The following is a 12,628-nucleotide window of genomic DNA, read 5'->3' on the forward strand; positions in this document are numbered from 1 at the left end:
TCCAGTCCAATGTGATTCCATTATAAATGGATCAGGTTCAATCCAATTCAATGAATGTTTTGGACCAATTTTGGACCAGTCCAATTCAATGCCTAAACTGTCCAATCAGTTCAAATTCATTTTGATTTAGATTGGTTTCAACTCAAATCCGGTCTATTGATACATATTCTTATTTTATATCAATGGAGATATTGGCTTAATCCAATTCAATCTAATATAAATTTATTACAGATAGACTAGGTCCAATCCAATCTAATAAATATTTTAGATCAGATTAGTCCAATCCACTATGTCTTATTGGTCCGTTCAATCTGTTTAAATTAATTTTAGATTGGACAAGGTCCAATCCAAAACCAGTTCATTGACACCCTTACTTCCACTCCGATCAATCCTAAGAGAGTTGTTGTTTGACAACGTCGAGCACCATGTCATTGACCGCGGGTCTTTTCTAGGACTTACACGATTGTTATCGACCATATAACCCCGATAACGGTTGTTTCGTAAGGGGATGTTTGGAACCGTGGCTGTTTTTTAAAAAAATGGTGTTACGTCGGATTCACATAGGCATTTCAACAAATGCCTATGTATCTCATTGTTTGGTTCAACCGATTATTAAAAAATCTGGCATGTCTCGAAAATTGGGACCCCACCGATGGCGTTATGTCGGATCCACATCGGTGAACCGTTCCCCCAACGGTTGACTAATATGTATCCTATGTAGTGCTTACCTGTTAGCACATACATGAAAAACGGTGATGAAAATCACCTTACCAAACAGCATAGTGTTGCTCATTGCATACATGGTAGAAGCATTTTTTTTGTGAAAAATGGGTCTTGAAAGCATAAGCATTTTTTCTTGAAAATCGATTCCAAAAAGCGTCCACACTTCCAAGCTAGACCTGTTCATGGGTTGGGTGGCCCGGCCCCCGAACAGGCTTGAACATGCAAATGAGCTCGCGGGCTTAACCTTGGGCCAAAAAGACCAGCCCGTAATAAATTTGAGCCAGACTTGGGATTTGCCAAAATAGCCCAGCCCGACCTGACCTATAGACTAAACTTAAAAAACCCTAAGTCGAACCTCTCTTCTCTTTCACCTCTTTCACCTCTTTCCCCTTAGCCAAACCTCTCTTCTCTTCACATCCTCCTCAGTCCTCACACTCTCAGGTAGCCACACAACCGACAAGGTGACGAACATTGACCGACGCAACAACTCCGGCGGTGAGTCCTCTCCTCTCTCTGTCTTGTTCCTCTTCTCACTTCTCTTTCAAATCTCAGACATTGGCGAGGCGACGAATATAGGCACCGGCAATGACGGTGAGTTCTCTCTCTCTCTCTCTCTCTCTCTCTCTAAGACGCGAACTGAAACACTTTTCACTGTTAAAATCGCAACTCATCGCGAACTCAGCTCCAGCGAACACAGTCACCAGCGGTGAGTAAAAGCCTGGGCTCGGGCTCGGGCTTTGGGCTTTTTATCAGGGTTAGGCTTAGGCCCAAGTTATAGGCCCGTTGGTCAGGCCAAGCTCGGGCTCAGGCCTAACAAATTTCTATTCATGAAGAGTAAAAGCCCGACCTGGCCCGGCCCATGAACATGTCTATTCCAAACACCATGCTAGTTTACTTGGGGACAGTGTAATCAGAGTGAAGACATGATGAAATTTTGTTTTGATTTTAGGAGTGAAATTTACTCAATTAGAATGGTAAGGACGGACACAGAAAAATGTTTATACTACAATCTCTGTGGTTGTGGATGGACCAGTCGCTTTTACTGTCGGATGGCGGAGGAATGCGGGAAAAATTCTCAGGCAAGATTCTGTTGAAATCGCTGCGGGAAAGAAAGGATTCTTTTTTTTGGCTTCATGGGGCTACACAACAGGTGTAGCCCATCCCCTTTCCCTCACCCCCCAACTCCTGGTGGCAGCGGGATTTGATCCCAAGTCTCTATTCCGACGAGTCAAAGAACCTACCAACTAAGAAAGAAGGGATTCTACTCTGATGGGAAACAGAGACAGAGGCAAAAAACGGAAACAATGACAAAGATGGAAGACAAAAACAGAGGCAAACAGAAAACGGAAATGGAGGCAAAAAATAATGGAAGGTAAATTTGTCATTTCACTTTTTCCGTTGAATTCATTGATGGTGCAAGACAATAATGAGAGTAAGGGTTGTGCAAGATAATAATAGTTAAACAATAAGGCTGCGTTTGGAAAGGACGCAAATAATTGTGAATGCAAATATGTAGAGTGTAAAACAGTTCATATAAATTGCAAAATTGGGTTAGCTTTGCACTAACAAATTTACCTTCTTACCAAACAGACTTTTAGATTAATGGATGCAAACATGAATGCAAATTTACTTCTTTTAATTGATGTACTTTTATATCTTATTATCAATGTAAATATGCATTGGTCTGTCATTTGTCAATGCATAATTGTAATGTTGCCAAACATAGGCAAAAGTGAACCAGAGTGCAAATTTATCTAGAATCGGGATTTACATTCCATTTGCATCGTTTCCATACGCAGCCTAAGGGTATACTTAGGCCTCGTTTGGCATGTCTTTCCACATTGTCTTTTGGTTGTTTACAACCCAAGCAGACCACATTGCAGTCTTTTCTTGTTTGGTTCGTAGCGGATCTAACTGCCAAAAGTCGGTGCGTCGAAAAGAAACAAGGAACCCATTTTGAGTTGAATTTGAAAAGCTCCAAATGGATCTTTTCGCATATTTCTTGCTTTGAACCAGAGTGCAAATTTACCTAGAACTGGGATTTACACCATTTGTATCGTTTCCAAACATAGCCTAAGGGTATACTTAGGCTTGTTTGGCGTGTCTTTTCGCGTCGTCTTTCGGTTGTTTACAACCTAAGCAGACCACATTGCGGTCTTTTTTTTGTTTGGTTCGTAGCGGATTTAGCCGCCAAAATTCGATGCACCAAAAAGACACAAGAAACCTATTTTGAACTGAATTCGAAAAGCTCCATTATTTCTCGCTTTATTATCGTGAAGAAAGATAGAAAAACGCATAGGAAGACGCACGGTAGCCAAACTAGACCTGTTCATGGGCCGGACCAAGCTGGGCTCGGGTCGGGCTTTTACTCTTCATTAATAGAAATATGTTAGGCTCGAGCCCGAGCCCGACCCGACCAACGGGCTTACAACTTGGGCCCGAGCACGAGCCGAAAGCCCGACCTAATAAAAAAAATTGATATTTTCCCTATTCAATAATCAATATAAATAAGAATTTATTTATATTAAAAAAATATATAAATTCAAAATTTATTTATATTAAAAAAAGAATATAAAGAAGGGAAAGAGGATGTGGAGAAGAAGAATTCGGTTGGAAAAAGAAGGGAAAGAGGTGAAAAAAAGAGGGGTATCCGATTAGGGTTTTTAGGTTTAGTTATAGGTCAGGCCGGGCTATTTTGGCAAATCCCGAGCCCGGCTCGAATTTATTACGGGCCAGGCTTTTTGGCCCGAGGTTAAGCCTGTGGGCCTATATAGGTGTTCAAGCCCATCCGGGGGTCGGGCCGACCCGTCAGGCCACCCGACCCATGAATAGGTCTAAGCCAAACTAGTTTCGGGTTGCTCAAATCTTCATGCAAAAAAACTCAATGCATCTTTTGACTGTTAGAGCTAGTAAAAGATCTTTCTAAAAAAAGACAAAAAACCTATTTTGGACTGAATTCAATGCATATTTCTTGCTTTATTCTCTTGTAGAAAGACACGAAAAGGCACATAAGAAGATGCATGGTAGCCAAACTAGTTTCAGGTTACTCAAATCTTAATGCAAAAAACTCAATGCATCTTTTGACTGTCAGAGCTAGTAAACAATCTTCCTAAAAAAAACTTGCCAAACAGCCCCTTAGTTAAGCTAAATAATAGTAGTAGTTAAAAAATTGATAAGTAAGGGTATACTTACTTAGACTAAATAATAGGGGTAGTTAAAAAACTGATAAGGGAGGTTATTGTAAGGGGAGATTTTACTAACATGAAACTTGAAGAGATTTGAACAATTTTTTTGACACGTAATGTTTAAAATAATGGATAACTTTTTTTTGACAATTGTCTAGCTCTACCTTTGCCATTAATATCCATTAATATTTCATCAAAATCCATAGACACGTGATGTTTAAGATTTTTTAAAATCCAATATTACCCTCATCCCTTTCCTCTCGACCAGCACCCCTTCCTACAATCTAACACTCAAACCCAATCTGATTCTCAAACCCAGTCGGTAACTGATCCGAAAAATTACATTAGTCTTTTTCTCTAAAGCCTTCACCTGATCCATACTCAAACCTTTTCTTCTAGGCGACTGGGCCTTATTCCTCTATACTGTCTTCTCGGCATTGTATAACAAGTGATCTTAAAAGATCGTTTGGACTTTTTAGAAAGCTATAGACAAAAAATGGTATTTTTTTTTATTTGACTATTGAAAGCCTAATAGACCAAAAAGACAGATGCTAAAAAATCCCTAAAAAGACCAAAATGATCTAGATCTGAGAAGCTTCGAGCCAAGCTTGTCAATTCGGGCTTCTCAGCTTTCCGACATTTTGACAAAAATTCGACCCAGAGTTCATACTCTCTGCCCCAGCAATTAAACTGAGAAGCATCGTGTTTGAACTCTCAGCTTCTTCCCCTCCTTTCTTCTCGTCGATGTCGCTTTTCTAAATATTTTTCACCCCTGTTCTCCGGCCATCGCAGCATATATTCATCACATTTTCACTCGGGTTTTCGGCAGTTTCTCACTGTCTTTTAGAGATGCTTCTTGTCGCTATCCATCATCCACATTGATTCCAGTAAATCCCTTCTCGTTGCCCTTCAGTCTTCAATGCCCAAGCCTCAACAGCCTTCGCCTCCGATGCATATTCGATATATTTGACAAGAACAGTGACGGCACAATCACTGTCCATGAGCTCTGCCAAGCTCTTGACCTTCTCGGCCTGGACACTAACCCCTCTGAGTTAAACTCCATCGTGCATGGCTTCATAAAGCTAGGCAATACAGGGTTGGAATATGATGACTTCGAAGTGTTGCACCAGTCATTGGGGGAAACGTATCACTGGGTGGACCAAGCAGAGGACCAAAGGGTGTGTGTCGCAGATCCTTTGTCACAGGAGGAGTCGGACTTGACAGAGGCATTTAAGGTGTTTGACGAGGACGGAGATGGGTTTATATCGGCGAGAGAGTTGCAGGTGGTGCTGGGGAAGTTGGGATTGCCAGAGGGAAGGGAGATCAGTAGAGTTGAGCAGATGATCTCTTCTGTTGATCGAAATCATGATGGACGTGTTGACTTTTACGAGTTCAAGGCTATGATGCAAAATGTCTTGGTCCGCAGCTCTTGATTTCTTTCTTTAATTATTCTCTCGAGAGAATTATATTATTTGGGATAGAAATGGATGGATTGTTGAGTTCAATAGACATGGCCAAATGGGTGGTGCTGCTTTTTTTTGGCAGACTTGATTACAATGCCCATCAGGCCCAAAAAATCAGAAATCTATCTCTCTCTCTCTTTATAACTGTTGTATTTGAAAATTTTTATTTGAGAGTTGAGACACAGAGCCCTGTCACAGTGCTGTTGCATCTATATATCCTTACATCCTTAGTCCTGGTAATTTTGTTTGTAGTTTAAATTCCATCTAATCTAATATAAACCCAGAAGTAATTGATTCTATTTTAACAAGTACAGGCTTTCACAAGGCCTATTTTAATATTGTGCAAAAGTAAATATAAAGTGGGACCTGCAAGTACTATTTGTGTTACCGAATCCCAGAACAAACGTGTTTGTCAAACGGTTTTTGGTCTTCTATCTTTTGAAAAAATCATTAAAAAATAGACTTTCCAAATGCAGATCTAACAAAGACAATACTTACTCTCTCAATGTTATATCTAACAAAGACAATACTAACTCTCTCAATGTTATATCTGCTTCTCCGTTTCTCTCCTTTCTTCCTTGCTTCTTCAATTCAGGGGAGAGGAGTTCGAAAGCCAACAACTGTCTATAGGACGGATTTCTATTTCTTGTGGAGCGAGTTCTTAAGTCCCTTCCTCTACTCATCTTCCTTCCCCGCGGGCCTTGCAATAGTATTAGCAGGCAAGGGAGAACCAAAGAAAGAAATGAGAGAGGCATTTAAATCCGCCACTGCAACTTACTGTGGCAGTGACTGACCAGAGAGAAATGAGAGCACATAGAGGAGTTTAACTCTCCATGAAAAGGTGCATAACAATCATTTCTGCTCTCGGCTCTTGGCATTTAACTCTCTCAAATCTCAGCGTTTAACTCTCTCAACAGATCCGGCGTTCAATTCAACCATCACTGTTGGGGCGAGGGTTGAGGGGAAGATTTGCACTGGGTTTCACGCTTGCTGTCTTTTGGGGTTGAGGGGAAGATTTTGACTGGAGTCACCATGGACTGTTCATAGGTCGAGTTAGATCGGTTAAGATTTTGGGTGGAGTCACCATGGTTGGGGTATACAGTAGGATTGTTTCGAGTTGGATCGGTTTAATAGGTTTTTTGGAGTCGGTGAACAGTGATGAAAATGTAAATTTTAAAAGGTAACGGACATTTTAGATTTTTCGTCCATGTCGTTATACTAGTAACACTTAGACAATTGTCCAAGGTAGCGTCAGACGTTCAGGTGCCACACATATTTTCGGTATGATAGCATGATAAACTCTTAAAGCATCTGTATCAGATCAAGACAAAAGCAAGGTTCATGGAAAGGTAAAGAGAACCTGCTCGGTCCTAAGATCCGATATTGTTGTAGCTGGTTTTTGAAATTCTATCCGATCATTGCGTGCATACAATTTTTTATACACACATCCGGTTACCGCCAGACCAGCAAGAGGGACTGAAACAAAGGATCAGAGTAGTTTCTCCAAACAAATTGCTTTAGCAGAAGTAACCTGATCAGATGATTGCAAATCATCAGGTCCATTTATATTAAAATTACATGAAATGCCATGCAAGTCTACAGCCTAAAGACGTCTCACGAGGAACATGAAGAAGAAGAGGAAGAAGGAAGAAATGTATCCGATCTGGGACAAAAGCGAGGTTCATGGGAGAGGAGAACCTGCTCCATAGGATGATCGAAGATTTGATATAGCTGGCGTCTGAAAGCAGCCGATCATTGTGCGAAGCTGTTATCAGCAAACACACTCCGTAATCTCGACACTGCTCAAGCTAACCAGCATCTGTTCCTTCTAGATATCAAAACAACAGACGCGATGAATACGGATACAAAAACGAAAACAATGGCGAAAAGTTTGCAAGTAACGGCGATTTGGCTATCGGATGTCGGATCTAACAGATTGAGAGAAAGAGAGCAGCGGGAGACGGGAAACACAAGGGAGCCGAGATACGGAGAGAATATTTACAGAGCAAGAGAATAAGGATCTAGAAGCAACTTGAAGATTTGGAATGATAAGTAGCCACGTGTGCAGAAATATTTCGACAGCTGGAGCTCTTCAATTTGGCTTGTATTCCAGCTGGCAGTAGCAATAAACCACATGTAGCATGTAGGAGTAGGACTTGATGTGGGTTTCGGATGGGCTTGGGATTTGAAGTTTTGAACATCAATGAGACAGTCCTCAATTATGGGCTTGATGTGGGTTTCGGATGGGCTTGGACACAGCTTGCTACAAAACAGAATCAAGAACTGTATTTCCTGTTAGAGAAGAACTAAAATAAGAAGATAGCTTCCGGCACAAGGCAAATATTTCCAGACCCCTCCTTTTCTTCCTTCCTCTGCTTAGGGTTTCGTCTCAGGCTCTCACTATCTCAGCTTTCGTTTTTGCTTTGCACATCTGCAGGTTTATGTGACTTGTGATTATTTCTGTGTTGCATTGGTTCGTGAAGAGCGATAACCAGTGAATGATGGAAGGGAATACAAAGGAACGGAAGAAATCGAACGATGAAGATAACATGAGGGAGGTAAAAGACAGACTGATAAGCAATTTACCCACCACATAGTCCTCCATATCCTCTCCTTCCTTGACATGAAGCATGTTGTTCGGACCAGCATTTTGTCCAGAAGATGGAGACACCTTTGGAAATCTCTTCAGTACCTAAACTTTGACCACAACCTATTCTCTTCGATTTCGATCAGACAGCAAACTAGGAAAAGAGAGCAATCCTTTACGAATTTTGTGTCCAGGGCACTCCTCCTTCGTAACCACAGAACTGACATAGTGAAGTTCAATATCTCCTGTGATGAACATTGTTGTGTTGATAGCCTCACTGCATGGATCCTTGTTGCGATAAGCTATAATATTGAAGAAATTCAACTTCAAGCTTTTCGTGATATAGATATTCGATTACCCCGTGAGATATACATCTGCAATTCCTTGCAGACGCTGAAGTTGAAATCTAATTCATTCGGACTTTCTGCTCTAACTTTACCCGGTTCAGTGAGTTTACCTCTTCTCAAATACCTGTCTTTTGGATCAATTAGTTTCATAAATGAGAAGTCGATACGCAACTTCCTCTCGGGGTGTCCCGTCCTGGAAAAATTATTCTTTCACTACTGCTATTTCCATCCTTTGAAGTATCTCCTCGTTAGTTCTCTTTTACTAAAGGAGTTGGTTATAGGAAGTGATGACGATTATGACAGCGGGTGCCACTTCACGATAGATACACCCAACCTAAAGTATTTCAGGTGCGGAAGATCCATAAGAAATGAGTATACTCTATTGGACATGCCTTCTCTGGACAAGGCTAACATTGGAAGGAGAATTATAGATGAGATGGATTTTATATATAATCGCATGGAATCGGACATGGCGATGGCGATGTTGATACTTAGGTCGTTAAGAGAAGAATATGCTCAACGCATGATGAAGATTCTCAGAAGTCTTGGCAAAGCAAAAGATCTATCCTAATCACCATGGGCGGTTGAGGTAATATTTCCTTTTCCTTTTATTTTAATTGAAGTAAAATAACATAGCATGGACTTACTCATCATCATTCCTTGTACTAAAATTCTTTTTTGCTAGGCCATCATTCGTTCCCTTGATTCACCGATGATATCATTAAGTTTTTGCTACGGGTGCAACTTAGGCCCGCTTAGCTCTAACCCAATCTAAGCCCCACCCAAATTGCATTTGCCTGTGCGGGGTGCTTGTAATTTTTTTTACTCTTCTCTTTTGCAACTTTCAGTATTGGGTTCTTCAGATTGAAGATATTAATATGTATTCGGTTGTTCATCATCAATAAATACCTAGCCAACTAATTCATTTATTGGATTAAAAAAGACACTTCATACAAGTTATAAATTCAATATGTGAAGGATGAGAATTGAAAGATTGGCTTCCATAGAGAAGTGAAAAGGGTATTCTTTTATTTCGTTTATTTCGTTTTTTTTTTTTTTTTTTGGGGGGGGGGGGGGGGGGGGAGGTGGATGGCAGGGGGAATGAGTATGAGAAAAATGAGAAAAATGTCTGTTGAATTATTGAACCTCCTTTTTCCTTTCTTGTACTTCTATATTTTGCAAATGCTATCATAATTTAATAATGGATATGGAACTTACAGGATTCATGTAGCCAACACCATATAGTTAGGACAAGGCTCAGATGATGATGATGATATTTGTGCAAATACTGACATGGTAATATCATCATAAAGAAATTTTCTCAATCATGGAGTCTTAAGTTATTAACATGTTATTAATCATGGTAATATTTAGATGAATCTATACCATCGTAGTATAATTTGACTTTTCAATTATACATAAAGATCTTCTTAACATGTTATTAATTAGAGATGTTAGAAACTGTTAAGCATGTTCAGAGATCCAAATTAGTTCATCAAAATATTACTAAAAATTAGAAATTATTAATGTGCTAGATAATTCAGCATACCGCATTCTGTGGTGTATATCTTCTTCAGAATAAGATTGCTAATTGCTCGAGAGATTTCTATTTTGGCAACTTTGTAGTTTGCTGTACACATTATATTCTTGAGTTAAATGCTTCTTGGTCTCTGTAATATGAAAAAATTGAATGACACAAAAATGTTCTATAGACTTGAGTATTGGGTTTGTTGGTGAAAAATCTACTGAGAACTAGCTTCAAGTTCTCAAGGGATTCATCTGAACCAGAGAGCACCTGTTTATATATATATATATATATATATATATATATATATATATATATATATATATATATATATGTATATATATAAAATTTTTCGCCTCTTAGTTGCCACAATTATCTAAATGGATTTCTTTATCCTTTTTTTCTATCGGTTAAGTTTGTCTCAGGAGCTCCAGCTGTATTAGAACGAGTTCACATTTCATTTTGTAATCTTAGATGCTTGAGGCTGACAACAATGTGTAGCACTGCATCCTTACGTTTAATAACATACTTGCTCGAAAATTCTCCTATTATAGAAGCCCTTGTGATGGAACTAATGGAGGTATTTCCTATACACTTTTGTCTCAGGCTTATTGCTTATTTTATCCATTAATTCACATTTGAGCTATGTCAACTTATGGTCTTTTATATAATTTGACTTTCATTCAGCGAAGTTGCCCATTAGATATAAGAAGGAGCTACATTATGGTAATCTCTGGCATCTAGTACTTTATATATTAGGTTTGATCTTTATTAGGTTAATTAATAGAAGTCTATTGGGGTACATTGTTTAACTAACATGTTTTGCTTGTTGTATAGGAATCATTTTATTCCAAAAGCAATACAGGAAAACCGGAACCAGAGTTCACATCGTGTCATCTCAAGTCTGTTGAGATCTCAAATTTTCTAGGATGTGAGAATGAACTCCGGTTTTTGAGGTTTTTGTTGAAGAATGCAATGAAGTTGGAAAAAATCATAATCACTTCTTCAAATCTGGCAACTGTTAAACGGAAAAGGAAATGGAGGAAGACTATAAAATCATTTCTGCGTGACTCTCCTAGTATTATGGCTGTCGTCACCTAAATCTTCCATGTACCTATGGAGCTTTTTATGTCTTTGGTCATGGGATTCTTCTGCAACCTTCATGTATTCAACCTGTTATATATGTGAGGGTTTTAGTTGTAGTACCTGATGATCACCATAAATCTCTGACATACATAGCACTAAAAAAAATGCTGTGGCAAGTTCTCACTTGGTAAAGGGATGGATGAGGCAGAGAGTTTCTGAAATAATCATGTTTTTAGCTTTAATTCAAGAGCTTTAACATTCAACAGATAATGTTTTCTGATAATGCGACTATAATGAGGATTCTTTTTTCTTCCACTTTGACCCAATGAATTAAAAATTGTTATATTTTGAATGTATGAAATCTAATAATAAACAATTTAGCATTTTCGAATTTCGATTGCAAAAAGCATTGCTAGAAATATATTTTGATCTAAGTTCCATTTAATTGGAGGGAGAATAAGCGCTGCTATTTAATTTTCCAAATAGATTTGTTTTTGGTAGAAGTTTTCGAAATAGGTTGTAGTTCATCATTTATGAAAGTAGAAGATACCTGTTATCATTGACATTTATTGGTAAAAATTTGCCAAACAGAAAGGATGGTCTGAGATACATTCTTCCTCTCTGACTGGAATTTTTTAAGATATTTGTGCATAAAAAAAGTTATCAAACTTGAAGGACTAATGGACAATATAGAAAGTGACAAGTTTCTGTGTTGGATAGCTGTTGCTTTCTACTATTTGTGGTATGTTAGAATGATTTTGTTTTAATAACAAACTAAAAGTGCTGTGGATACCGGATGGTGAATCCTACTAATCAAGTAATATATGAAAGGCAACAGTTTTTGGTTAGTAGGGACTCTTTTCAGGTAAGTACTGAACAAGGATAATAGAGCTACTTTTTGCCGCAATGATCAGAGATCACTTAGTTTATAATAAATCTGATGGAGCTGCTGATCAGAAAAAATGTGATGCAGGAGTGAATGGGAGTTGTCAAGGATTTTGTGGTTGTGTTGTCAACTCCAAAAAAAAAAAAAAATTATTATGGTTTTGTTGGCTATTTTAACGAAAATTTTCTGGTTTCTGCAGGGGCTTTTTTGGGAGGTGTTGAGATAGTACAGAAACTGAATTAAGGGCAATATATAAAGTTCAATGTGTTTTGCTATGGATGGAAGAATATTCATTTAAATTCAGATTCTCTTTTGTCTGTCATGGTCCTGCTGGTCTATTTTGCGCTGTATAAGGCAAATTAAAAAGCCTTCTGATAATGCTGTCTTTTAAGGCTATGTTTTGGAGTGTTTAGGTAAAAATAAGTGTTTATTTGAATAAGTATTTATTTGCATTTGGCACCCTAACTTTCTCAAGTTCACTGGACGTTTGATAGTCTTAGAGAAAAATGAACGTTTGGTAGTTTTTTTTTTTTTAAATAAGCACTTAAATAAATGTTTGTCCTTCATTTTTTTTTTCAATTTTTCAAAATATATCCTTTTGAAACCACTTTTATTAAATTACTTTTATAAAATTATTTTATGAAAGAAATTTTATAAAAGTACTTTTATGAAAATATTTTTATAAAAGCATTTTTATGAAAGTAGTTTTAAGACTTGTGAAAGCACTTTTATGAAAATGTATTTTTGTAAAAATGATTTTATAAAAGTGCTTTTAAAAAATTACTTTATTGAAAGTGTTTTTGTAAAAGTATTTTTGTAAGTGTTT

General features: G+C 38.1%; 2 protein-coding genes across 2 annotated transcripts; both read left to right on the top strand.

Moving 5' to 3' along the window:
- The first annotated feature begins 2,072 nt into the window (after positions 1-2,072).
- Positions 2,073-5,341, top strand: LOC148877919 (putative calcium-binding protein CML43). Its single transcript, XM_088970783.1, has 2 exons — positions 2,073-2,095; positions 4,738-5,341. Exons 1-2 carry the CDS (start codon positions 2,073-2,075, stop codon positions 5,339-5,341), a joined length of 627 nt encoding a protein of 208 aa, XP_088826909.1.
- Positions 5,342-6,730: 1,389 nt separating this feature from the next.
- LOC148877920 (F-box protein At4g22280-like) lies at positions 6,731-11,220 on the top strand. The gene is given in 5 exon segments (XM_088970796.1): positions 6,731-7,960; positions 7,963-8,858; positions 10,246-10,410; positions 10,518-10,556; positions 10,668-11,220. Coding segments are annotated over 5 exon segments (1,455 nt in total). The 5' UTR covers positions 6,731-7,869; the 3' UTR covers positions 10,932-11,220.
- Positions 11,221-12,628: the final 1,408 nt, after the last annotated feature.

Source organism: Nelumbo lutea, chromosome 1 (genome assembly GCF_056320005.1).
Source record: "Nelumbo lutea isolate HS-2025 chromosome 1, American lotus-T2T, whole genome shotgun sequence".
Taxonomy (NCBI): Eukaryota; Viridiplantae; Streptophyta; class Magnoliopsida; order Proteales; family Nelumbonaceae; genus Nelumbo; species Nelumbo lutea.